The sequence below is a fragment of the Polyodon spathula genome, chromosome 1 (genome assembly GCF_017654505.1).
Source record: "Polyodon spathula isolate WHYD16114869_AA chromosome 1, ASM1765450v1, whole genome shotgun sequence".
Lineage (NCBI taxonomy): Eukaryota > Metazoa > Chordata > Actinopteri > Acipenseriformes > Polyodontidae > Polyodon > Polyodon spathula.
Window position 1 is genome coordinate 26,789,508 of NC_054534.1, and position 26,629 is coordinate 26,816,136.

Consider the following 26,629-nt stretch of genomic DNA (forward strand, 5'->3'; position numbering starts at 1 on the left):
GGGGTGGGGACTGCATTGCCACGTTGATGAGGGACGTGGACCCTGTAAAGCCGCCGTTAGTTGCCTGCCTGCTTGCTTGCTGACTGTCTTCTTGTTTGAAGCGAGAGCTGACGCAACAGACCCTAGAGCAAAGCAAGGAGACAGCCTGTGGATAACAGTGCACAAACCCGGGCATTTCCGTGCAGCACACACATCCCAGATTCATCGTGTGGTATTTATTATTGAGGGGCAAATACAATACTGTCTAAAGGTAAGGGAATGTTACCAACGTCTGTGATTGACATCGTTGTTGTTTCTCGGTTGCAATATATGAGCTGTGCAGCAAACCACAATTCACTTTGGTTATAAAGAAGCCGGTGGCTTCTTAACCACTAGGCCTAACTTGCAAAGCAGGCCAAATAATTGGCAAATGTTTAATCATGGTAGCGTTGTATATACAGAATTAGTTTATTCTGTAAATCAAAAGTGGCTTCCTTTCATGTTTACATTACACGGGAACCTGTTACGTTTGCTTAAAATGCCAGAATATAGCGTACGTTTCTTTTCATTCATATCCGATATAAAATGTTTCACCTATGAAAACTGCTTGATTGAGCCCATTCATTGTGTGATGGGACATGCAAAGTACAGTACTTTTAAAATGGTTGCTGTCCGTGAAATTGGATCGTGAAACCTACGTTTCTTTTCTGTGTCTTTGCCAAAGACCCTGCAGAGAGGAATATAACCCTTCTAAATTCTAGCAAAGCGAGCTGACAGATGCTGGAGCACTCAAACAAATACAAACAAACATATTTACGTTCAGGAAAATGTTTAATCTTTACTCAAGTTGAGTTTAGACTAAGTTATATTTCTGCAGTATGTTTTGAGTACAGCTTGTAGCTATATGGCAATCCGTTTTTTTTTTTTTTGTTTAAAGCCTTTTAATGATTATCACTTTTGGATACAGTAGTTCTTTAGTGCTCTTCTGTAGATAGCATTGCAATATCACAATATGGCAACTCGTTTTTATTTTATTGTGTTGCCTTAGCCTAGGGTTTTTATTTATGTATTTATTTTGCAGTATTTTAGGACAGTTTTTTTTTTAATGCCGATTGGTAACGGCATGAATTAGCTACTGCTAGCGGATAACTGCATACAAAGCTTCAGTGGATCAGTTATTTTTTAAGCATTTAGACCTTGACACCCTTGTTATCCATGAAAGTACAGTACAAGACAGTTGTTGCTGATAGATTTTGGAACTTAAGGAGTTTATTACCTACTAGCTAATTCTGGGGAGGTGTTCATTTGTAATAGATACATAACCACATGTGAGGGGAAAAGGCTTCCAGGATAGAGGTCTTGAGAATAACACTAGTATCATTTAGAAACTTGTTTCAAGTGTTAAAAATAAAACAAAAAAAAAACATTACATATCATTTATATTCAGTGGTATTATATTTTTAGTTATAGTACTGGAATATGAATAGAATAAATGTGTCCAAAGCAGAATTATAACCCAAACCCATGTGCAAATAGATATTTTGAAACTGCCGTATGGGCACTTAGCTTGCCTATTGCAGGCCTTGAAGCACCTGGGGCTCAGCCTGTCTTGTCTTGCAAATTGTAACCCCTTAAGACACAGAATTGCTGATCTAAATACATGCCCATTCATTGTAGGCTTCAGGAAGCACAATATTGGTTAAGGTCTTCAGCCATGTAGCCCAATGAAATGAAAACTCAGTATTTTCATTTATTTCTCTGAAAGGGCTTCTTTTGTTTCTTCCAGTTAATAAAGTACTAGAAAAACACAGCTTGCAGCTTGAGGCTGCCAAGTCTCATTTGGTTTCTTGACAGGCAATTAAAATGTTGCAGTATAAAGAAGAATGCAAACACCGTTTCAGCACACTAAGTTTGTGGTAATTTGCGGTCTGTCAGAACGTCCGGTCCGCCTTTGGTAACCTGCTGTCCCATTATGAAGATCACCCCCTGTCAGGCATCAGGTCTGAACTTGTCTTTTCTTTGTTTTTCTCTTGCCTGTGGTGGCACGTAGGAGACAAGGGTAAAGCTGGCGTGGTTTAGTAATTATAGAAGATTCTCTGGGCTACTCAAACAACTTTTTTTTCCCTCCTACGTCAGAATATGATAGTCAGTAAAGTTCAGCAGCACTTTTCAACACTCAACACTCCTTCTAGTTGATCCATTGACCCGCGATGCTCTAGTACCTGAAGTTCTTCGACTGCGCCACTCTGCAGGCCTGACCTGGCAATGATTGCGGGGTCATGTGGTTGGTGCTTATCCCAATGTTTCCCATACGTTTCTAAACTTTAGCATGATAGTGAATGCTTTGTGAATGTGCTCCAAAATCTCGTGTGTAGGACTCCAGAGCACACCCATAAACAGCCTTTGTAGAACTTGGATGGTTCATTTTGAGTTGGCTTAAAAATGATTCACAGATGCAGCCTGCACTGAAACTGATTGATGCATTTATACAGTACATGCTTAGTTGACTCGTGGTGCTGTTTCTCCCTCAGGATGAAGCTAAAAGAGATTGACCGCACTGCAATGCAGGCCTGGAGCCCTGCTCAGCAGCATCCTATCTATCTGGCCACTGGTAAGAGATGACCGTTACTGTTTATTCATGGATTTGCTTATTAATAAATATATAAGAGCATGCTGAACATGCAAAAGTATTATTCAAATGTAAAATGAATGCAGATTCACATGATTTTGCAGAAGCAGAAAAAAAACTTGTCAAATAAACAAAATCCGCCTTAACATAGCCTATCATTGCCTTTTTTTGTAGGCACTTCGGCTCAGCAACTTGACGCAACTTTCAGTACAAATGCTGCCCTTGAGATTTTTGAACTGGATCTCGCAGACACTACGCTGGATATGAAATCATGTGGCACGTTCTGCTCTTCACACAGGTAGAGGGACTCTGTCCCAGTCTCAATTATGCATTGCGTTTTGTGGGGAAGTCTAATATGTTGATCATTTATTGTTTGGAGTGAATCATGAATTCCATACAGATTGCTCCAGTGCTGTCTTGGATTGAGAGAAAGACACCCAGAATATTTCTGTAAACACCTACTGTATTCTGCAAATAGTGTTTATAATCTTGGTATGGTTGTTATTTTACTAAGTCATGTGATTTAAAGGGTGGGTGTTGCTTTGCTTTGTTTAGCTTTCACTGAAATGTATCTAAAACATTTTTGAAATACATTATGAATTTTAAAATATAAAAACTTTATACTGGATGCCACCCAAAAAAGATTACAGGCTAATGCAGACACATGGGAGGCTGTTGCATTCCCCAGCGGGCACAGGAACTCCCTTCATTCTGGAGAAAAGGATGCTTCCTGCAGCATTAAGTAAATTGAGTACTGGCGTTCTAAACCTCTCTGCATTAAGACTGAGCTGTATTAGCTTTTTTTTTCCTGTGTCGATGGAGATGTCGATCTGGGAATAACAGCTCCTTTAGATATGATGAGAGGTTAGATTTATTTATTTTAAATCAAGAGATGCAGCTTATCAATGTGAAATGAAGTCAGTGTGGCAAAAGTGATTATTATAATCTCCTCAGTCCTGAGTCCAGGTTTGTTAAAAACAAAATTTGGCTATTAAATGTGTTATTTGCTTTAACTTGTATACCCGAGGGCTCTCTGGACGACGGTAGTGTGGGCATTTTTAAATGAGAAATATTTGGTATTCTGAAAAAAAGGACAGGAGGATAATTTAGGAACTTCTGTTCTTGTTCTCCCCTCCCAGGTATCATAAACTGGTTTGGGGACCACATGGGATGAGTTCAGAAGAACATCCCAGTGGAGTCCTCATTGCTGGGGGTGAAAATGGAAACGTTATTCTGTATGACGCAGCGAAAATCATTGCTGGAGACAGTGATGTGGTCATCGCTCAGAATGATAAGCACACTGGACCAGTTAGAGCGCTGGATGTTAATTCGTTCCAGGTAAGTCAAAGTAACGTTCAACAAGTTTTTCTTCCTCAGAACTTGCATATTTAAGTGTCAAAAATAGCCAAGATAAATTAATATTCTCCAGTTTTGGAGAAACCTGTTCTCCTTACCCTTGAAATGATATGGAAAGATGCATGATGAGTTGTCAGTGTAAAAAAAATAAAAAAAAATAAAGCTTTGCTGTGAACTGTTTCTAAAAATGATCTCTAGTAAAACTCCTCCATGATTATTTGTATCAGCCTGAAGTATTGTTGCAATGTCAACTTTTCAGTCTTTGGTTTGGACCCTTTTGATCTCTGATCTCTTGAGTAAGTTGACAGTATGCTCCTATTGGTAGTTTTGTGGCGTGAACAAATGTCTCCCAGTGTCGGTAACATGATAGCAACTTCCCTTTAAAACATGGCATTCAAAAACTACTTTTTAAATTGCGTGAAACGAGAGAGAGGGTGGTTTGAATTTCAAATGCCATTAAAGTGTTCTTTGCCTGCTGTGTTGTGCATGTTTTGTTTGTAGAATTCCAGCACTAACAAACTGTCAATTTGTTTCACAGGCAAACCTTGTTGTCTCTGGAGGTAACGAGTCTGAAATCTACATTTGGGACCTGAACAATTTTGATTCTCCGATGACGCCTGGACCAAAATCTCAGGTAGAAAGAATAAAATAATGTTACATTTGACTTCTTTTGGGCGTGCAGTCCTGATAGGGGAGCAGGCAGACAGCGCACTGCTGTGTGCAAATAGGTCACTATAATTAACACGGTAAAATGGCTCAAGTGTGACTTGAATTGGAAAAGTTTGAAAAAGATTTGTCTGCATTTTTTTTTTCCTTCTTTTATTCAGCCTCTTGAAGACATCAGTTGTGTTGCTTGGAACAGGCAAGTCCAGCATATCTTGGCTTCAGCCAGCCCCAGTGGACGTGCGTCAGTGTGGGACCTGAGGAAAAACGAACCCATTATCAAAGTCAGCGACCACAGCAATAGGGTAGGAGACGCTCATTTGTGAAGTGTATCTATTGCTTGTCAGGATGAAATCTCAGGCCCTTGTTATCCCCGCTGGGAATTCATATCCCCACTAGGGGATGTCGGGGAGGTGGGCTGTGTCACACTTTGCAGTTATCTACAGAGCTACATCAGCTGAGTCGTGAAACTTGCTAAGGACCTTTCTTTAGCAGAAGTTGCTGAGTGCAACGTTCATTTGGGGGTGCGTCGAGACAGTGTCTCTGTCACACTTCCATTTTTCTATCTGTCTGAGAACTGCGTATTCAGTTGTGATGAACACCTGTAAGTGTGGTGGTTGCCTGCCTGTCTGTCTGTCCATCCGTCTGTCTGAGCATCCGACTGCCTGTCTGTATCTAACACTTATTTTAATTTTATTTTTCAGCTTATTAGTGTCCGCTGACATAATGGAGGCGCCCTGTCTGTTTGTCTGTATATCTCATTAACGTATATCTAGAAACGTGTTTCATTGAGAGTATCAGATTGTGTGACTATTGAGGAAACTGACTTTTTTATTTTTGATGTTGATGTAATGGATATAGGTCATGGTGATTGATGTATTAGGCAGTTTATTTCTGTGCAGTTTGTGAACAGTGGTGTTAGTAACTCTGTATTAAGTGCTTGTGCTCTGCTGTACAGATGCACTGTTCAGGGTTGGCTTGGAACCCTGAGGTGGCCACCCAGCTAGTGCTTGCATCAGAAGATGACAGGATGCCCGTTATTCAAATGTGGGACCTGAGGTTTGCCTCCTCGCCCCTGAAAGTCCTGGAAAACCACACAAGGTATAAGATCAGCAGAGCTCCTCAGCTGATGTAGTTTTTTGATACTGTGTGATCGCGTTACGCAACATAACATAATCATTGCGTAAAATGTGAATCTCTATACAGTATTAATTTTCTCTTGGTCTCAATTTAACAGCAAAACCCACATTACTTCAAGTGTACAGTACAATATACTGTACCTGTATCCTGAATATGACTGACTTGCGAATCATCAGATGCTTGTTTTGCACTATAACCAGAATTAGATTATAGATATGTTCCTTTCCGTATCTGATTTTTGCCACACAGCAGCATGTAAAACCATTTTTTTAATAGGTACTGTATTATAAATAGATGTATGAAAAGCATTCTTCAGCAATAGGATGCAAGTTATACATTTCTGTTAAGGTAATGTTAGAAATGTCTTTTGGTCTTGGATCATGACTACCATACAATGTATTTCTCTTTTTAAGTCGCCCCTGCTTGACACCCTTGTTATCACTGTGTCTGCTAAAATTCCAGTTAATTGTAGAATTGTAGCCTAGACCAAAATGTGTGGGCATAACCCCTGATCTATATTGCGTCTGATATTTTATTTCTTGTCGTGTAACTTCCAGTAGTTGTTGCACATGCATTGTCTGTAAGACTCAAACCCACAGTGGTTTAACTTGTGTGTTACACAGGGGTGTACTGGCCATTGCCTGGAGCTTGGCAGACCCCGAGTTGCTCCTGAGCTGTGGGAAGGACAACAGGATTCTCTGCTGGAACCCCAATTCTGGAGAGGTGAGCACCTTCGCACTTTCACTGTGGACAAGTTGCCCGTGTAGTCTGATTTACTTATGTATTTTCACATAACTATTTCACAGTAACTATACCAGGTAATATATGTACTATACTGGATACCTTCTGATGACTCATTTTAACATGTTACTTTGACATGTGCAATGTGTTTTGTTTTTTATTTATATAATGAATTCTGTTAACTGACAGGTGCTGTATGAGCTGCCCACCAGCACACAGTGGTGCTTCGATATCCAGTGGTGTCCCAGAAACCCAGCTGTCCTCTCTGCAGCAGCCTTTGATGGACACATCAGCGTCTACTCTATCATGGGAGGCAGCTGTGATGGCCAGAGGCAGAAGCAAGCAGATCAGGTATTTCTCCAGAATGTACCGGTATTTTAAATTTAAGCAATGTTGTAAAATAACACCCACCTTCTGAGAAGTGCATTATTTGGCAGCAGCACACACCCAGGCATGGCTCATTGAATTGTAACAGTTTTTGTTGTGTTGTTGTATTTTGTGTTGTTTATTGGCTGCTAATGATTAGGTTCTGCTTTTTCCTTTCCAAAGCTCACCTCCTCCTTTGGGAATCTGGATCCCTTTGGTACTGGCCAGACCCTCCCTCCCCTGCAGCTCTGTCAGCCCGCAGTCCAGCAAAGCACAGTGATGCCCCTGAAGAAACCCCCCAAGTGGATACGCAGACCCGTAGGAGCGTCGTTCGCTGTATGTTCAGGTTCTACCAAGCCTTCCCCTCTTCTTGTGACTCGTCACAAACAGTACATCAGCCTTCTCGAGACAAAAGCCAGTAAACAACATCAACTGTCTTAACCCCTAATGAATAGTGATGCCTGGTTCATTCAGTGCCTGCCCATAGCATTGGCATTTTTCCCTTCCCACCCTCGTCCAAACAAGTCAGATCAGCGAAATACCGCACGACCCACTGCAGTTATGACGAGAAACATAACTGTGTTTTGACTTTTGAATTTGAAATGGAGTTCATTCAACTACAAATTTTTTTTTGTATTTTCTTACTATAAAAAACAAAGCCACGCTCAGGGTTATGTTTCTGAAGTGGCAGGCTCATGGGTTCTGGCAGTATCTGCTCATGAAATGAATGGGTTTTATTTGGTAAAATGGCTTGAAGGTTGCTGTGATTTTAATTATGCAGTTTTTTCAGTTCCGTTCGGATAGCAATGTTTGTATTGTTGTTAAATATAACGTAACTTTATCCATATTCTTTTTTCCTTTTATTCCAGTTTGGAGGCAAGCTGGTAACATTTGAAAATGTAACTGTCCAACCTCAGCAGCAGCAGCAGCTAGTTCCTCATCACGTTTATGTGAGCCAGGTTGTCACAGAAACAGACTTCTTGGAGCGCTCTAATCAACTTCAGTCTGCTGTGCAGGCTGGACATTTTTTCAATTTCTGTCAGTCTAAAGTAGAAGCTTCACAGACTGAATTTGAGAGGAACATCTGGTCTTTCTTAAAGGTGAAGTGTTTTTAAATACATAAATATAATCCCTGGTCCTTGTTTGTACTGTAAATCAATTGTAACTGTGTTAATCTGAAAGCTCAAGACAGTTAATTTCCATTTAAAGGGTACAACAGGATGTAGATCAGATCAACCACTTAACCAACAGCTGCAGATATGTAAGAATAAGAACAGTATTGGGCTGGCTAGGGCTCCCCATCCACTCTGAATCTATGAAGTTTGCATATTTAGAACTATTATACATTAGCTGAAGTACCCGGTGTTGCCCAGGGGAATTCAGAATTTCATAATTTCATGCATGAAATTGGGGAATGGTAGCCTTATGGTTTCCTATAAGTTACTGATCTTGGGTGTCGCACAATGAGCTCGGACCCCTTTCCCTTTTTTTAACTTGATTATCTTTTGTTTTTTGCCATTTAATTTTTAAATTTGTTGTTTTTTTTTGGTTTTGTGGGTTTCTTTAATTTGAGATACATGGCTACGGTAGTGATCCAGCAATGGGGTTACTAAATGAAGTTCTCCGGGGGTCAACATTTTGGATCCAAACATAGCCCTCGACCCCTTCCCCTGGATGAAAGAGGAGGCCATGCAAAGTTTGGTTGCACTGGCTCCTGCAAGGTCTGAATGCATAAAGGAACAGACAGACAGGCATCCTTCTTTATATATTAAGATTTAGAGCTTGATCTGCAGTATAGTGTTAAAGACGGTCTTGCCATTTCAGTCCAACGGGGCTGCACTTCTAATGGAGACCATTCATAGGGAATGGTTATATATCTGCCATGATATAATCTGAGGAAATAAAATCGTATATCTGTATTTCTCTCTTTCTTACATTTTTAATTTAATTTTTTTAAAGATCAACTTTGAGGTTGATCCTCGCAACAAATACTTGGAGCTTTTGGGCTATAAAAAGGAAGAAATTGTTAAGAAGGTAAAGTAATGCTCTGTTTCATGTTTTATTGCATGCTTACAAAGTGATTTTCATCTACATTAATTCTTTTTTCTTTTTTTTTTTTTTAACCGTTTTCAGATTGCTGCTGCGTTAGAGAAAGACGCAATTGTAGATGGGAAAGCTGAGGAGGTAAGAACAGATTAATGACTAAGCATGGTCTGTGCTGTGGTGATGAAATAAACTATCCATAGTGAGCTGTTTTAAACTAAATAGTCACTACAAGGAGCAGTTTGTCTGTATTAATCCATGAAAAAAAATAAATTTCAATTCAAATCTGGTTTTCAAAATGCAAAATGTGGATTTTCATTGGACTAAACTATTTCAAACTAAAGGGACCTAAATGGGGCATCAAGGTTATGGTAAACCTGCAAAACCCGCCAATCTGCATTTATCTGTAAACCAATGTATCTAAAAAAAACAATCATAAGGACATCTAAAAATACCTGCTTGTCTCTGGATTATCCTGTAAGTACCCTGTACTGTTTGTTTGGTGTGAGTGTGCCTTCTGAAGTAATTAATATTGATCGCACATGCTGTTTTTTTTAAATTGAACTCCTTTGAATCAAGAATCTTCACTGATTTTTTTTCAACTCTCTCCCTATTGCTGTCGTGGGGTTACTTCTGTATTCAGCCTGTTTGTGAAGCTGAGCAGGCAGTGGAAAGGGTTGAAGGGAGCCCCATTGCTGAAGAGCAGACCCAGGGAGAGGTATTGAAACAGGCTTCCTTTCTTGCTTTGTCTAAGGGCTCTTCCAAACTCTTTGGCTGTTTTATCTTTCTGTTCCTTTTTAATGATGAAGTCTGTCAACTGAAAAGTAGAATGATCTACATGTGATTGCCGTTGTTTATCGTGGTACAAGTTTATGTAAAGGTAATGGTATATCTGGAAATACTCCAGATTAAAAATTAGATCGTGTACAAGACCAGGGAGTACAAATCCTTTCACTGAATTCTAGTTCTCTAAATCAAAGAAATGCTGCATCCTAAGAATTAAGATTAATTAATCATTGCTGTCTCGACTTATTTGCTTGTGTGATAGTTGAGATTTATTGGCTGCCAAACCTGTAAATAATCAGGTGAAAAGTGATCTACCCCATGAACATATGCTTATTCAACACAGATTTCTCCCAGCAGACTCGAGCAAGACGTGTTTGGTTGATCACTGTTCGTCATCCCTGCTTCTCAGTAACCTGTACACACTTGTCTGATCCAGACAGAACACCCCATTGATGAGGACAGAGAGGATGCTGATCTTAAAGAACACGTTTCTGAAGCAAAGGAGACCTTGAAGATCTCTGTCAGTGGAGGCAAGCGCTTACTCTTTTCTACCAAAATTGCTTAGCGATCATATGACAGATAAGATTCAATTTATAGTGCTTTGCAGTACATTTTTTTCTTGGAGTAGAACACTATTAAAAACTCGATTGGTTGGTTCCCAGAAGGTCCACAAATAAGTGGCAGAAAACATATTTAAAATGAAGTAAAAAGCTTTTCACTAGGCTTTAAAAAATAAATAAAATTCCGCTGTTCAAGATGTGGAGATACGATGTCACACTTAATAGGTTTTTTACATATATCTAGAGTGCTTATTCAGTTGTGATGAAACTTGGTTTGGACATTCTTTAGTTGTTTAGAGTGTCAATCTGGTGCTACCTGACATTTGTTGATATGCAGTGTATAGTTTATATTGGTGGAAGATGTTACTGTTGGCTCTTATTTTGTATGTACACGCATGGCATGATTGTTGAATTGAAGACACTGTGTTTTTTTAAAGGGCTCTAATAGAGATAACTGAAGTGATGGGTATTAGTCCTATGGGTAAAGTCTAAAGATGCTCTTTTGTTGTTCTTGTTTGCTTACGCTTAACTGTTTCACTGTTTTGTTTGCAGATGTCGATGGGCTCATTACCCAGGCCTTGCTCACTGGTGACTTTGAGGGTGCTGTGGATCTCTGTCTCCATGACAACCGCATGGCAGATGCCATCATCCTGGCCATCGCAGGAGGGCAGGAGCTCCTGACAAAGACTCAGGAAAAATACTTTGCCAAAACACAGAGCAAGATCACCAGGGTAAAAGTGTTTCTTATAAAAATGTTCCCAGACAGGTCAGCTCTGCTGTGAAGCACCGATGGTTTTGAATTCAGGGATTGATAAGCGATTTATTTTTATAATATAATACAAAGTGAGGGTGGGGGAAGAACTAACAAAATCATGAAGGACAACAAACAAAACTAAAAGGTTGTTGGCCTAACAAGGCAAATGACGCAAATGTGCGCGATCAAATTATGACGTTCCTAGATCTGTTTAGCCAGGGAGTGGCTCCTCTGTTATAACAATGTGCAATTGTCTGTGTTTCCTACCCCATCACGGTGCAGTCGTATACAAATTTCCAAATCAATCAAAGAAACAGTCCTAGAAACAAACATTCAAACATCCCTCCTTAGAAAACGTGTCCAAGCAGTACTTGCTGCAAGGTGGCATACCCAGTGAGAAAGCAGTGCATGCTTGTAAATGTCGCTGTCTTTCTGCTTGCCAGTAATTACCAGAATCTATCCTGCAGTCCACAGATCTACAGGTTCTGTGCATTTGTATGAGTAGTAGCGAAAGTTTGTGTGAATGCCTGCGTGAGGAGGGTCGTGTGCCCCAAGGAGTTTTTTTTGTATTAAATTTTTACATTTTCCAACATAGTAAGATTTTATGTGCAGCCCTAATTGACTCACTACTTCAAGATAAAATAACCCCAAATTGATTTACTGTAAATGCTTAAGTGTTGACATTTAAACCTTGTCTTGCATTTTAGCATATGGTTCTTAATTCCTGAGAATGCTGTGACTGGTGTTTTAAACCACGAGAACGAGACGGTAACGAGTCTGTGTGGGTTTTTCTTTTTGCCGTTTCAGCTGATTACTGCAGTGGTCACAAAGGACTGGAAGGAGATTGTTCAGTCATGTGACCTGCAGAACTGGAGAGAGGCGCTGGCTGCTGTGCTGACGTACGCTCGCCCGGATGAATTTTCAGCCCTTTGCGGTGAGCACAGCCTCTTGTCTCAGCTACTTTCTGCATCTTTGATTTTTTTTGTATATATTATAAAATATTTTATATATATATATATATATATATATATATTATATATATATATATATATATAGCACATGTGCCAAATGTTTCTAATATCGGTGACTAATTCAGTTACTTTTACTACCACTTCTATTTTTACAGAATCCTCTTTTTTTTATATTTCTACTTTCATTTTTAATACTAACTTTAGATCTGCCACTGCATATACTTTGTGTGCAGCTGCTTACAAATCAAAATGGTGGAATTGCTGTCAATATCCTGCACCCCGTAGGCAGTGGGGTAGAATTGGACTTCATTATTAATCTGGCATTGTGTCTCATGGTTGCTTGCTGATTTTCATTCGGCCTGACTTGCTTTTATTATTGCTTTTATGGAGAATAAAATACAGTAGAGTTCTATGTTGGCTCTCTCAATTGAGGCACATTAAAAAAAGCAAAGTGGGGCTGGCTGTCCAGCACTGTACCTTTCTATCCATACCAAGATATTTAACCAGGATCTCACATAGGTCTTTTTCTAGCAAGAAGAACCCTCCTTTCTTATGTGTTCTAATTGACACATACTAGTTCGTTGATTCACCACCTTTAGATTGTGTGCACAGCCCCATACAGGCTAGTTTCCTACTGTACTATACTGCTATTTCATTACAATAGCAACTCCAATCTAAACCAGCTGCATACACTGTGCTGTGCCCCAGGTGATCTTGGTACCCGGCTGGAAAGAGATGGGGACCTCAACCTCCAGGCCCAGGCCTGCCTGTGCTACATCTGTGCTGGTGATGTGGAGAAGCTGGTAGCATGCTGGACCAAAGCACAGGATGGGAACTCACCACTATCCTTGCAGGTGGGTCTCAAAACAACATTTTTAGTTTTTAGAGAATGGTTTGATAGTATAGTTACAGGCAATAAAACATCTCCTTTCAGCTGTGATATTATGTAGAGGAACAATGTACAATAGTAACACATTTTCATTGCGTTTTTATTTTTGTTGGTTTGTGTAGTATTTTAAGACCTTTTTCATGCAGTTGGTATTTAATTTAAGGGAAATTGTCACATCCCTTAAAAACAAACCAGTTCCTCACTGACCATGTGATTTTGTAGTCATGATGATAGCTAGTTTAGCACACTGGTGTTTCTCGGTTGTGTGTGATGCCTCTTTTCCTCTGTACAACCGAGCCGCGCCGGGGCCGTACCGAGCCCTCAGGGTGCAGTTACGGGGAGCCTAGGTTGTTTTTCCACTGCAGAGCCAAGGCTTGCTACTGACATCATGTGCAACATAGGACGGTTGTTAATTAACTCAGTTTCCCAAAAGATGCACCAACAAATGGTGCTCAAAAATTAATAGCCCAGCGATACAGCTGTATCTTGTGTCGCTATATTTTGTAAATATATTTAGGAATTTCTTTATAATCCACGAAATTTATTTATTTATTTATTTATTTTTAAGATCGACTATAACATAGCCTCTCTGTACTCTGCTCGTTTGCCCTTTAAAACATAGATCCAGACACATGAACTGCACAGTGAAACACCTTTGTGCACTTCTATTTTCACAAAACAAAAATGAACAAAACAAAAGCCTAGCTCAAAAGTAGAGCCGAACTGCACTTTAAACTGTCCCTAACTATCAGACTGGACGGCTAAGCTGTTTACCAGTCACACACTTTTCACAACTTTACACAATACCTTTCACTTGTCTTCATAAACCAGCTCCATGGTTATCTCTCTCTAATGGAGCTGGAAGCTTTCTTTATAGAGTGTGTGGCTGTTCCTAATTGACACCAGTTATCTCGTTTGGGAACAGCCACATCCTCACATGTTTTTGGCAGGGACGGTAATTAACCCCGTCCCTGCCAACCACCACCAAAACACAAACACCCAGACTTTATTTACATGCATTTCTCTTGCTCTGCCACGTGACTTGCTAAAGTTCAATTAGTTATGTTCAAGGGGGAAAAAAAGAAGGTTTTAAAAATGATAAAAGAAGAGATATCCCATTTTAGGATAGTTGTTGTTTTTTCTAGTTGTTTGTTTGGGTGTGCAGCAAGAGGTGTAGCATGGTACAGCTGTACAGTATTTTGTTTGACTTTTTATAAATAAGTTTTGAGTTGTTTTATTTTCCACATTTTATATTAATATAAAAAAAGGTCAAGGATGAGAAATTTGATAGTTTTGTGTTTTTGAGTGTGTAAGTTAAGTGTACCATTTGCTCCAAATCGTCAGAAATTTGTGCATAAACTTTTTCATTTCTGACGCACGACTCCAGATCTTCTGGACACTTGTATCTGCCCACAGAGACACTAGAGCCTGCACTTCCTCAGCGTCCCAAGGCTGTACTTTTCTCTCATCACACTCGCTGCTTACCATGTTTGTTGTTTTTCTTTCTGGAGTGTACTGACTGATACAACGTAATGACGAAATTCCTTAACCCCGACCCTGGCTCGGCTTGACTCTCAGCCGGATTCAGCTGGATTGTGAGGCCAGAGTTTCACGGTTTGGTTCTCGTTCAGCTCGACAAATAGCCAGTGGGGTACCACCCGTACCCGTACGGTACCAAACTCTCACAGGTCAGATGCTCCTGCGGAGAAGTATGAGTGACCATGGTGCTGTGTCCCAGTCCTCTAGCCGCTCCATGGAAGGGGGAGGGTGGGTTATGTCGGGATCCATTTGAGGTAATGACTTCATATTTCTGAGTGTTTTTTTTTTTAAACCCTCAATGGTAAGTGTGCTGGTGACCACATTAACCTCCAACCTAATATGACTCCTCTGGACATTTGAATGTTACAGATCTTTTTCACACACGTTTTGCTTCATCTTTTAAAAATCAATTCGATCAATTGTCGTCGTCATCCCAAAGAAGGCTTTGCTTTTGTTTACAAAAACTCCCATTTCTAGTTGTTTATGGTCGGACATTCCACCCTGTTACACCCACATTCAGAGATTTCACTTTAAACTCTTCTTTTTTCGTATTTCTTTAAAGGCCTTTAAAGAAATGTTGCTCATTGGCAGTGTGATGTTGTCTTTTCCACAGGACCTGGTTGAGAAGGTAGTGATCTTGCGTAAGGCAGTTGAAATGACCCAGGGAGTGAGCAGCAATGCTGTAGGAGCTCTCCTGGCTGAGAAGATGAGTCACTATGCCAGTCTGCTGGCAGCTCAAGGCAGTCTGAGCACTGCCATGGCCTACCTGCCAAGCAACACTGATCAGGTATGGCACTTCAGTGAGAGTACTTGTAAAATATTCACTGCATGCTGTTGCAGTGGTGCCCCAACAATGTGTTGCTTATCCTCATCCCAGTTTTTTTCTAGATAGCCAGCTGCTTTTAAAGACATGTTATAAAAAAAAGTACCTTTCTCCTTTTTTTTTTTTTTTTAAACCAGACAAACATTGTGCATTTGCGTGACAGACTTTATAGAGCACAGGCTGAACAAGCCCCAGGAACACAGGTTCCTTATGAGAGACAGCAGGCAACCAAAGGAAGGGCTTCCACCAAGCAGGCCCACCCTCCCGGGCAGATGCCTCAGCAACAGCCACAAGCCCCTACACAACAGTACTACCCACAGGTAGGCTGCAGCTGCTGTCCCTATTATTAGTTGCACTGTGAGACTAGATTCTTTATTGCAGTTAAATGATTGGTATTTCATAAGATAAGTTAAGCCCAAATGAAGAGCTGCAATTTCTTAAACTAAATAAAATGAGTGATTGTGTTTATATATATGTATATATATATATATATATATATATATATATATATATAATATATATATATATATATATATATATATATATATATATATATATATATATATAGAATATAATTACCATTTTATAAATGGTAGAATGTAAGAGTTGTTTTTAAACCTCCTATAAGCGTCCTTTATGAAATTCTGTAAATGCTCAAAATACAGCCTGGGGAGTCATATTGTCTTCATATTGACTAGTTTTTCTGGATTCTGTTTGAGGGGATCAATCAACGCAACGCTGCTGGCAAGCAAAAACACTGGAAAGATCACCTTGCAGTATACGTTATTGATCAGATAATGACGTATCAGATTTGTATTGTGAACAGTATAGGTAGCCTCATTAGTATAGTAAGAGAATAGTACAGAAATCCCTAAATCATAACCCGCTACCAAAGTGAACGTTTCAGTACACGGTCAGTCAAGATTGGGCATTATTTCAAGCATATAGAGTTCAGTGTTCTGCGAGTCAGAATTTACATTGACTTGTGCAGTACGTGTGTTTTTTTTTTTTTGTTACCATGACCCTTTTTCTTTTCTCTGGTTCTTTCTCTAGTATTTTTGTTGCCCAATCCCCCACCCCCTACCCCCATCATTGGTGTTTTGTCTTTGTTTAATTCAGGTAAGACCTGCCCCTACTGTCACTTCCTGGAGTAACCAAACTCCCACTGCCCTTCCAAGTATTCCACCTGCAGCCTCTGCCTCAGACACTCAGGTATACAGCTCCACTCCTCCGCTCTCCTACAGCGCTTACAGTGAGCACAGACCACTTCTGTACAGTCAACCACTTTCCATTCGGCACACGTGCTGCAAACACAAACCTGCATCCTGTTCCTGAGACACGGGGCTGCATTTTGGGTTTCCATCTACCTTCATTTGATTTGAATGTATCTGTTCTAGATTGTTTCAATACCGTGTCACTTCAGGGGTGTGGCAGTAGTAGCAGATATCTGCTTGAGCATGATTAGGGCGCCTGTATTCTTAATTACAAGCATTCATTTTGTGTATATACAGTGTTCAATGCTCTTGGCTTCTAGGCAAGCTGTCATGGAGGCTTAGCAACATAATAAAGCAAAACAGTGAAGTGTGGCACAAAGAATACAATGAGGAGTACAGCTGTAGATAAGTGATACACGAGGGGAGAGAGTTTAAGTTTACTTTAGTGCATCACCCTGTGCCGTAGTCTCAAACGCTTGAGCAATCATTCGCGTAGTTACCAGTCACTAACCAAGAGGAAAATGTGCTCTCTGTAAAGAGAGAGTGTTGCGTCAGTCCTAACTAAATGATACATTTCCCAAATGTATTTGGAAAGTCTGTGTATTTTTTTTTTTTTTTTTGAGGGTGCTGTTTTCAGAAAATGGGCGGTTTTAAAACTAGGGAACGTAGGTAGCACTGTGAAGTATCATCTTGAATAAATTCCTGTTCTGGATGGTTTTCCACATTTTACAAGGCTTTATCCAACCTGGATTATTTTACTTTGTATTCAGACAGAATGCTCCCCTTTTCCATCCCAACACATCACGGCACAGGCTGCATTGTGGTGCCAAGGTCTCCACTCAGGCTGCAATTTTGTAGTGTATATTTTTCATATAGTTTCCCTGGACAGGTTTGAAAGCAGCAGGTGCTCTTTATAAGCCTCCACCACATAATATCTAAATGATTCAGTAGCCTAATAAAAATCCATAATAAGAAACCGGCCACTTATCAATGCGTATATATTTTAAATATATACAAGGATATATAATGTTCAGTATTTCCAGAGAGTAGCACAGTTTCAGAATGTCATTTTCACATCAAGTACAGATCAAGTAACAAGATGAGCCTATGTAATGTAATGGGATAATGTAAGCTTAATACCACTGAACTGCCAGGTGGTTTGTGCTTCTACTGTGTAAATGCGTACCTTGGGCAAACTTTGGTCTAGAATGTGACTGATGTTTTCATCATTTATGTACTAAGGTTGCTATATAAATAGTTCACATGGTGCACATAATGAGCCAGGAATGACTTTTAGAGGAGCATTTTCAAAGCATTTACTCCAGTCTTTCATAAGCTCCTGTATTTTTGAAAGGAAAGCAAACAGTGTTGACATTCTCAGCTTTGAAAAACAAATACGTAGAGCGTGCTTACCAGATGTTGAATTATAATTTTCAGGTGTTTGGTTCAACTTTTGTAGAAATATCAGGTGTGTTTAGGAGTTAAAGATCAAAGTAAATGTTTTGAAAAATATTTCTGCTTGCTCTAATCTGAATCGTTAATTGACGCACGAAGACAGGTTTATTTGATATGGGTTTAGAAGTGGCATTAGTTTTGTGCCTTTTTGTGTAAGGTAGAGTAGGAGTGTCTAGCGCTGATGGGTTGAATACATACACTAATCAAGGTATTATGCTGTGCTTTGTGTTGAGATGAATTAAGAAGTATCTTTTGCCTTCTGATTTTAGACCTGTTGCTCAAGGAAAAATGCACCTTTTTTTTTAACCCCTGAGCCCTGCTAAACTGATTAACCTCCTTTTCTATTAGTGTGATGTATGACCACATACGGGTTCATGTTAGTTTGTGTAGTATGTGACCTATTTTTGTTTTAAAATATTTTCTTTTTAAATATTTCAGCTGAAATTAAGACTACTTAAAATGTAAAGCTTGTTTGATTCATTCTACAGTATATAAGACCCAACTTTGAAAAACTCCAGATTTTTTTTTTAAATGTTATTTTTTGTGTTAAATCTTTCAGATCCTCTCTTGGCATTGCTTTTGTGGCCATAATGAGTTTTGGTGCGATTTAGCCTAATATGAGGTAGTTTGTTTTCTTTGTTTTTGCCTAGGTTGAGCCCCCACCTCCAGGTTTCACCATGCAGGGACCTGCTAACCCTGTAGCTGCCAGCGCAGCCCCTGGTTATATGTACGGGCAGCCCAGTGCACGACAGCAGTATCCACAGAGTAAGTGCTGTACACTGCAGGGATGAGGGGGAGAGGAGGAGTGTTCTGGAAAGACTCTTCCGTTGCATTAGCAAATGGCTTTGGATTAAGCAATGAGGGATGATTTTGAAGTACGTGTTTTGTTTGAACAAAATTGTCAATGCTTGTAATATGTGTGTGTGTGTGTGGTGCTTGATTAGTTCACAACAAAGAGTAGGTATGCATGAACATGTAAAGTCAGAAAGACATATAGTACTATATCATTAAAGCTTTAACATTTATATATATATATATATATATATATATATATATATATATATATATATATATACACACACACTGTGTGTGTGTTTGTGTGATTATATATATATATACTATTATATATATAGATATATATATATATATATATATATATAGACTAATTAATTGATCTAATTAAACCTTAATTGTAACTAACACTATCTGTTCTTTTTGTCCAGCTTACTCTCAGACACAGCAGTACCCTCAAGGCATGGGGGGGCCAACAATGTATCAACCTCAGCAACCCACTGCGTCTCCTCCTCCTCCTTCACCCTCTGCTTCTTACCCTTCTCACTGCCTGCACTCTGCATCTTCTCACTCTATTTACACGGGACAGCCTCCAGCCTCGGCTACGGGACCCGTCTCCCCTGCTTCCTCTTTCCCGCCTCCTGCTTCTGGAGCCTCCTTCCAGCATGGCGGGCCTGGAGCTCCAGCCTCTTCTTACCTACCTCCGCCAACAGGTACCCTGCCTGCCACCCAAAACGAGCTGCCTGCTTCGCAGAGAACAGGTCGGAGCATGTTAACATTCAGATTTCTTTTGTCAAATATTCATTTATTTAGAAAGTCCCAAACGTTGATGCTTTTTTTTTTTTCCCTTTAAGTTCAGTTATTACTGCCAGTAAACTCAGTTAGTTTGGTTTAGTGCAGCATTAGTTGTTTGGTGGGGTTGCATTGCCACCACATGATGCTTTTAAGGCTTTCCTGTTGCATGGCGTATGAAAATAAGTCTTTTTTTAAACACCTTCAGAAGTGGGCCCCAAAATGATCACTCACACATACATACCGTATTCCTTTGATAACCCCCGAATTTAAGACGCAGTCCAAATTTCCCACCCTCAATCTGAGAAATAAAACATCAAATAGACGCATTTACAAAGATACAATTAAATTGTCTGTAGAAGAGCCATTTATACAAAGGAATGCTAAAATTCTTGCAATGAAATGCTACACTCGTCTATGAGGCGTATTGGTAAAGAATATTGTATATTTGTAAATAACATGCCTGTAACAACAAATCTCTCCAAAGTCGTCATCCTCTCTGAGTTGGAGGAGTCCTGTATATTACTAGACAGTGACATCTTCTGTTGAGCTGGTTAGATAGGTATCATTTTTTTTGGAGAGCACCACGTCTCTGTTTTTATAGAATCCCATGCTTTAATAATCCGCTCACACAAGCGGGGCAGAGGGGCACGGCACGTTCGTCTCGCTTGTTTATTGCTGCTCTCAAGCCATTTCTGATAAAGAAAACAGCTGCCTGTGTGTCATGCATGATTTGAGATCAGACAGCAATGTTTTAGTTTGTCTTTCCTTGGGCGGTCATGGCTTTTGTTGGCTTTTTTTTTTTTTAGTACACAGGCCATTTTTAAGAAATAAAGTGTGTCTTAAATTCGAAGGAATACTACGTGTGTGTGTGTGTGTGTCTAAAATTATATAATTTATATATATATAATCTTGCAAGCATTTAAATGTATAGAAAATATACAAGTATTAAAGCAGATTCATGTTAGTTCAATTAGTTAGTTACTCTTATAAGTAACAAGTGCAAAGGTTTCTTGTGGATTCATTTTTTTTTTGGTTTAGTGTGCTCATTTTAGCTAAAACCTGCAAGCTTACAGAATAAAATATTAGCTGCAAAGTACAATAGATCAGTGATCCAGATGTATATTTAGTTTGTCTATTGGATCATGAACTTTCCCCAGTTTGGAAGTTGATAACATGGTTTTGCATGAGCCCGTGCCCATTAATCATGCTTTACAGTGTGTGAGATAATGTTGGTTTCATCTGCAGGAGGGATAAACACCACAGACATAACCTGCTTCCTGGAAGGTGAATTAGAACTTGTTGGATAAAAAAAAAAAAAAAAAAAAAAAAATCACCTCCTGAAATTTAACTTCTTGATTTTTGTAATATTTAATTGAATCGCCTAATTGCAGTACCTGATCAATTCACTTTGCTTCTTAATTAGTGCTTATTTACCATTTTGAAATAAAGTACTGATTTTGATTTCAAACATTACTCCTCCTTGGTTTTACTTTATCATGCAACTTCAAATCAGATATTTTTGATGCTTATTTAATTACATTTTGAAGGATTTAAAAACGTTCATGATTACCCGAAAATGCTGCAGTGTGGTACATACTGCTGATCCCTTGTATGCTATGCATCGCGGGTTTGAGTCATAAAACCCAGGCAAGCGGCATAAATACGATTCACACATTTTCAAAACAGTAGATTAGAGAAAATAATCCACAGCCTAACAGCTGACCTACATAATCCACCAGCCAAAAACTGACATCACTCCGCAGACTGTCAGAATCCTATTTCATATATATTTATACAATTTGGACAAGGTGGCATTGCAACAAATGGACAGCCACTTGAAGAAGGGTTGGTTAGCTCACAAGTTCAATTCTAGCCCAGATGGGTAGTGATTTGGGAGTCATTTCCACATACTGCCTTTTTTATTTGCTCAAATCATAATTGCATTTTTTTTTTTTTTATGGCTGCTTTTGCTCATCAGTTTTGTTCTGCAGTCATGTCTGTGTTCGAGCTGCATTTCCTGAAATAAGCTTTTTTTCTTCCTTTGGCCCCACAGGACCACAGAATGGATGGAACGATCCTCCCAGTCTGAGCAGAGTACCAAAGAAGAAGAAGGTAAACAGCCAGCTCTGTTTTACTGTACAGTTATACAACAATAAGACACACACATTCCTCCTAAACAGGTATCTTGGGAGATGAATACATTTTACTACAAAAAGGGGGTTACTGCAATTGTAATCGACATTCTATACAATTAGTAACATAGATGAAATGGTAGCCATATCAGTCCAGAGATAGTAGACAAGGAGAAGGAGATGTGATACCTTTTATTGGACTAACTAAATAATAATTAATCGCAAGCTATCAATACCTCAAAGGTCTCTCCTTCAGGTGAAAGTAGAAAAGGGAGCACCCGAAGAGACCTTGAAAGCTTGTGATTCATTTTTGTTTAGTTAGTCCAATAAAAGGTATCACATCTCCTTCTCTTTGTCTGTACAACTAGTAAAAAAAACTGAGGGTGTGCTACACACCTTCAAAACACTGTAGCCAAGCAATCAACTTGGAACATGAACTAATGGCTGCCTTCACTTTTAACTAGTTAACTCTAAATATGTCCCTACATGTTGGTGAACTTAAGATGGTTTATTCTGTTCTTTTTGTAATGCATCATGCAGCTTCCAGACCATTACACTCCTCCAGCTCCGATCACAGCCCCGATAATGAACCCCTTAGGGGATCCGCAGGCACAGCAGTCCTCTCCCCCACCCACCTTCCAGCCTCAGCAGTACCCTGCAGGACAGCCAGGGCTGCAGCCCTCCTTCCCCGGGATCCAACAGCCGCTGCTGCAGCCTGCTCTACAGCCCTCTGCACAGAAGCTCAGTGCTGAAGGGCCACCTGGTGCACCTATAGGAGACGTCGTACAGGTAAGGACTGTCTGTCACTGCACATGCACCCACTATACTGGTACACCTACGGTATGATGTGTTTGAAGTAGAAATACAGGTGTAGTGTCATAAGCATTTCACACACGACTGTGTTTCAGGCTTTAGTCACAGTTTGTAATCCGTTTCAAGCAGTAAATAAAGGAGGGCTGGTAATTTTAGCAGAATATTTGTTTCTGTTTTCAGTATAGTTTTGTAAAATGTGGAAATTGAATCAATTGCAAATAAACATTAAAATGGTCAATCGGTCAGTGAAATTACTTTATTATATCGAAGACTGTAAACAAGGTAAACTTTTTATAAAGCATCAGTAATAGTACCTTGGAGCTCGAAATGGTAATTTACAGGAATAGTGTTCTTGCTGGTCTGTACTGCCATGATTTTGAAATTTCTGAACTTAACATTTTTCTAGCCATTTCAATCCATACCGGCTGAAAAAATTACCAAAAAGCCCATTCCTGATGAGCACCTGGTCCTCAAGACCACGTTTGAAGGGCTAATTCAGAAGTGTACGAGTGCTGCTACAGATCCGGTATGTGCACTAATTCAGAAGTGTGTCAGTGCTGCTGTAGATCCCGTGTGTGCACTAATTCAGAAGTGTATGAGTGCTGCTGCTGCAGATCCCGTGTGTGCACTAATTCAGAAGTGTATGAGTGCTGCTGCAGATCCCGTGTGTGCACTAATTCAGAAGTGTATGAGTGCTGCTGCAGATCCCGTGTGTGCACTAATTCAGAAGTGTACGAGTGCTGCTGCAGATCCCGTGTGTGCACTAATTCAGAAGTGTACGAGTGCTGCTGCAGATCCCGTGTGTGCACTAATTCAGAAGTGTACGAGTGCTGCTGCAGATCCCGTGTGTGCACTAATTCAGAAGTGTATGAGTGCTGCTGCAGATCCCGTGTGTGCACTAATTCAGAAGTGTATGAGTGCTGCTGCAGATCCCGTGTGTGCACTAATTCAGAAGTGTATCAGTGCTGCTGCAGATCCCGTGTGTGCACTAATTCAGAAGTGTATCAGTGCTGCTGCAGATCCCGTGTGTGCACTAATTCAGAAGTGTATGAGTGCTGCTGCAGATCCCGTGTGTGCACTAATTCAGAAGTGTACCAGTGCTGCTGCAGATCCCGTGTGTGCACTAATTCAGAAGTGTACCAGTGCTGCTGCAGATCCCGTGTGTGCACTAATTCAGAAGTGTACCAGTGCTGCTGCAGATCCCGTGTGTGCACTAATTCAGAAGTGTACCAGTGCTGCTGCAGATCCCGTGTGTGCACTAATTCAGAAGTGTACCAGTGCTGCTGCAGATCCCGTGTGTGCACTAATTCAGAAGTGTACCAGTGCTGCTGCAGATCCCGTGTGTGCACTAATTCAGAAGTGTACCAGTGCTGCTGCAGATCCCGTGTGTGCACTAATTCAGAAGTGTACCAGTGCTGCTGCAGATCCCGTGTGTGCACTAATTCAGAAGTGTACCAGTGCTGTGCTAATGCAGATCCCGTGTGTGCACTAATTCAGAAGTGTACCAGTGCTGCTGCAGATCCCGTGTGTGCACTAATTCAGAAGTGTACCAGTGCTGCTGCAGATCCCGTGTGTGCACTAATTCAGAAGTGTACCAGTGCTGCTGCAGATCCCGTGTGTGCACTAATTCAGAAGTGTACCAGTGCTGCTGCAGATCCCGTGTGTGCTGCTGCAGATCCCGTGTGTGCACTAATTCAGAAGTGTACCAGTGCTGCTGCAGATCCCGTGTGTGCACTAATTCAGAAGTGTACCAGTGCTGCTGCAGATCCCGTGTGTGCACTAATTCAGAAGTGTACCAGTGCTGCTGCAGATCCCGTGTGTGCACTAATTCAGAAGTGTATGAGTGCTGCTGCAGATCCCGTGTGTGCACTAATTCAGAAGTGCTGCTGCAGATCCCGTGTGTGCACTTATTCAGAAGTGTATCAGTGCTGCTGTAGATCCCGTGTGTGCACTAATTCAGAAGTGTATCAGTGCTGCTGCAGATCCCGTGTGTGCACTAATTCAGAAGTGTACGAGTGCTGCTGCAGATCCCGTGTGTGCACTAATTCAGAAGTGTACGAGTGCTGCTGCAGATCCCGTGTGTGCACTAATTCAGAAGTGTACGAGTGCTGCTGCAGATCCGGTATGTGCACTAATTCAGAAGTGTACGAGTGCTGATGCAGATCCCGTGTGTGCACTAATTCAGAAGTGTACGAGTGCTGCTGCAGATCCCGTGTGTGCACTAATTCAGAAGTGTATGAGTGCTGATGCAGATCCCGTGTGTGCACTAATTCAGAAGTGTACGAGTGCTGCTGCAGATCCGGTATGTGCACTAATTCAGAAGTGTACGAGTGCTGATGCAGATCCTGTGTGTGCACTAATTCAGAAGTGTATCAGTGCTGCTGCAGATCCCGTGTGTGCACTAATTCAGAAGTGTACGAGTGCTGCTGCAGATCCCGTGTGTGCACTAATTCAGAAGTGTACGAGTGCTGCTGCAGATCCGGTGTGTGCACTAATTCAGAAGTGTATGAGTGCTGCTGCAGATCCCGTGTGTGCACTAATTCAGAAGTGTATCAGTGCTGATGCAGATCCCGTGTGTGCACTAATTCAGAAGTGTATGAATGCTGCTGCAGATCCTGTGTGTGCACTAATTCAGAAGTGTATGAATGCTGCTGCAGATCCTGTGTGTGCACTAATTCTGTCATCTACTGCTTTTTGGGTAGTGTGTTAACTTTGCATCTTGCATGTTGTGCAGCAAACCAGGAGAAAGCTGGATGATGCAAACAAACGCCTGGAGTCCTTATACGACAAACTTCGTGACCAAACGGTAAGAGTCCTGGTAGTCAAGTTTGTGTTAGTGAAGAAAACCAACAGGAGCCAGGCAGAGAACAGAGGTAGAACTCTGCTCTTAGCTGACAGCAGCCTGAATATTTAAGAAAGTATTCCGGTGGGAAGACGAGCATGGTCATTTGGAGGCTTTTATTGGGCTGAATTTCCTGGAACTGTATCCTCCTGCAGAAAATGCCTTTCTTGCTCTTGAATTTGGCCATTGCCTGAAGGGACTCAATATAATATCGTATTGTAGAAGAGTAATTTTATAAAGTGTAGTAGACTCCTGTTAATATGACTCCTTTGGGACTGGACCCCATTCAGGTTAGTGATGGTAAGTTTATCATATTGTAGCAGTGTTGGATTGCATTGCTGTTTCAACTAGAAGTGTTTCTTGGATTTTTTTTACATTTTTTTATTAAATGTATTTATTTAGTCTTAAATTTCCCTTTTGTTTTGTTTGTTTGTTTTTTTTAAACAGCTCTCCCCAACAATTGTCAACGGGTTACATAACATCGCCAGGAGTATTGAAACACGAAATTACATGGAGGGATTGAACATGCACACCCACATAGTCAGTAACAGCAACTTCAGTGAGACGTCTGCTTTCATGCCTGTCCTCAAAGTAGTCCTTACACAGGCCAACAAGCTGGGGGTATGATCTTCACAGAATACTGGATCATTCCGTAAAACCGCTTCTGTACCATAGCAAGCAAGAACAAGTAGGACCAACTATGATAGCATGTGTAGCTGGCTTATTGGGTCACCACTGGCATATGCTAAAGGTCTTTAAAAAAGTCAACATTTTAAAGCTTTTTGTGTGTTTTTAATGTGTAATCATCAAATCCCGAGAGCAGAGTGCAATGGCCTTGGTGCTTTTTAAATGTGTTTTTTTGTTGTTTTAAATGTTCAACAAAGGGCATCTCAATGTAAACGGTATTGTAAAAAAAAAAAAAAAAAAAAAAAATCCTGCTTTTAGTGATTGACATGGTGTGTGAGAAGTCGGTATAAAACATGGAAGTCTGAATAAGAAGACTGTACAAGAGAACCCTGTATGTGTTTTTATGTTTGTATCTGTGTGTGTCTGATTTAATCACTTTATTATTTAATCTTTTAAGGTTTTTATCACAAAATGCTGCCTGTTCTTTCTTAGTTTTTTTTTTCCCCTCTTAAACAAGTAGGACAATAGTGCATTGCATTTTTTATCTAAGAAAGAAACTAAATCGCCAACAACATGCAATATTTAAAATAAACATTCATTTATAGATGAAGTGGTATTGGAAATATCTTTTTCTCTTGTCATCTTTTTCTGTCATGATTTTTATGAAGCGTTTCATTTCTGTTTAAACTCTGTGTGTTTGTGTGTGTGGTGCCCTGCAAT

General features: G+C 40.2%; 1 protein-coding gene across 7 annotated transcripts; it reads left to right on the forward strand.

Annotated features, from left to right (window-relative positions):
- Window positions 1-26,534, forward strand: sec31a (SEC31 homolog A, COPII coat complex component). 7 transcript variants are annotated; one of them, XM_041251479.1, is made up of 29 exons: window positions 2-250; window positions 2,511-2,590; window positions 2,783-2,906; window positions 3,748-3,946; window positions 4,503-4,598; window positions 4,792-4,932; window positions 5,586-5,728; window positions 6,391-6,490; window positions 6,698-6,859; window positions 7,058-7,210; window positions 7,744-7,974; window positions 8,834-8,908; window positions 9,008-9,058; window positions 9,561-9,635; window positions 10,140-10,233; window positions 10,816-10,994; window positions 11,825-11,951; window positions 12,697-12,842; window positions 15,030-15,203; window positions 15,377-15,559; window positions 16,359-16,451; window positions 18,559-18,673; window positions 19,132-19,461; window positions 20,741-20,779; window positions 21,549-21,607; window positions 22,168-22,416; window positions 22,847-22,966; window positions 25,175-25,246; window positions 25,730-26,534. In XM_041251479.1, the coding sequence occupies exons 2-29, from the start codon at window positions 2,512-2,514 to the stop codon at window positions 25,907-25,909; spliced, it is 3,789 nt and encodes a 1,262-aa protein (XP_041107413.1). In that variant the 5' UTR covers window positions 2-250; window position 2,511; the 3' UTR covers window positions 25,910-26,534. The 7 variants fall into 7 exon arrangements, with proteins under 7 accessions (XP_041107449.1, XP_041107413.1, XP_041107424.1 ...); XM_041251490.1 differs by having other exon boundaries at window positions 19,132-19,413; XM_041251485.1 differs by lacking the exon at window positions 20,741-20,779.
- The last annotated feature ends 95 nt before the right edge of the window (window positions 26,535-26,629 follow it).

Bases quoted from the DNA above. Each gene is read 5' to 3' on its own strand.
- sec31a (XM_041251479.1), top strand. From the start codon at position 2,512: ATGAAGCTAAAAGAGATTGACCGCACTGCAATGCAGGCCTGGAGCCCT. The intron at 3,947-4,502 runs GTAAGTCAAAGT...TTTGTTTCACAG, and splicing joins TGGATGTTAATTCGTTCCAG to GCAAACCTTGTTGTCTCTGG. The intron at 7,211-7,743 runs GTATGTTCAGGT...CTTTTATTCCAG, and splicing joins CCGTAGGAGCGTCGTTCGCT to TTTGGAGGCAAGCTGGTAAC.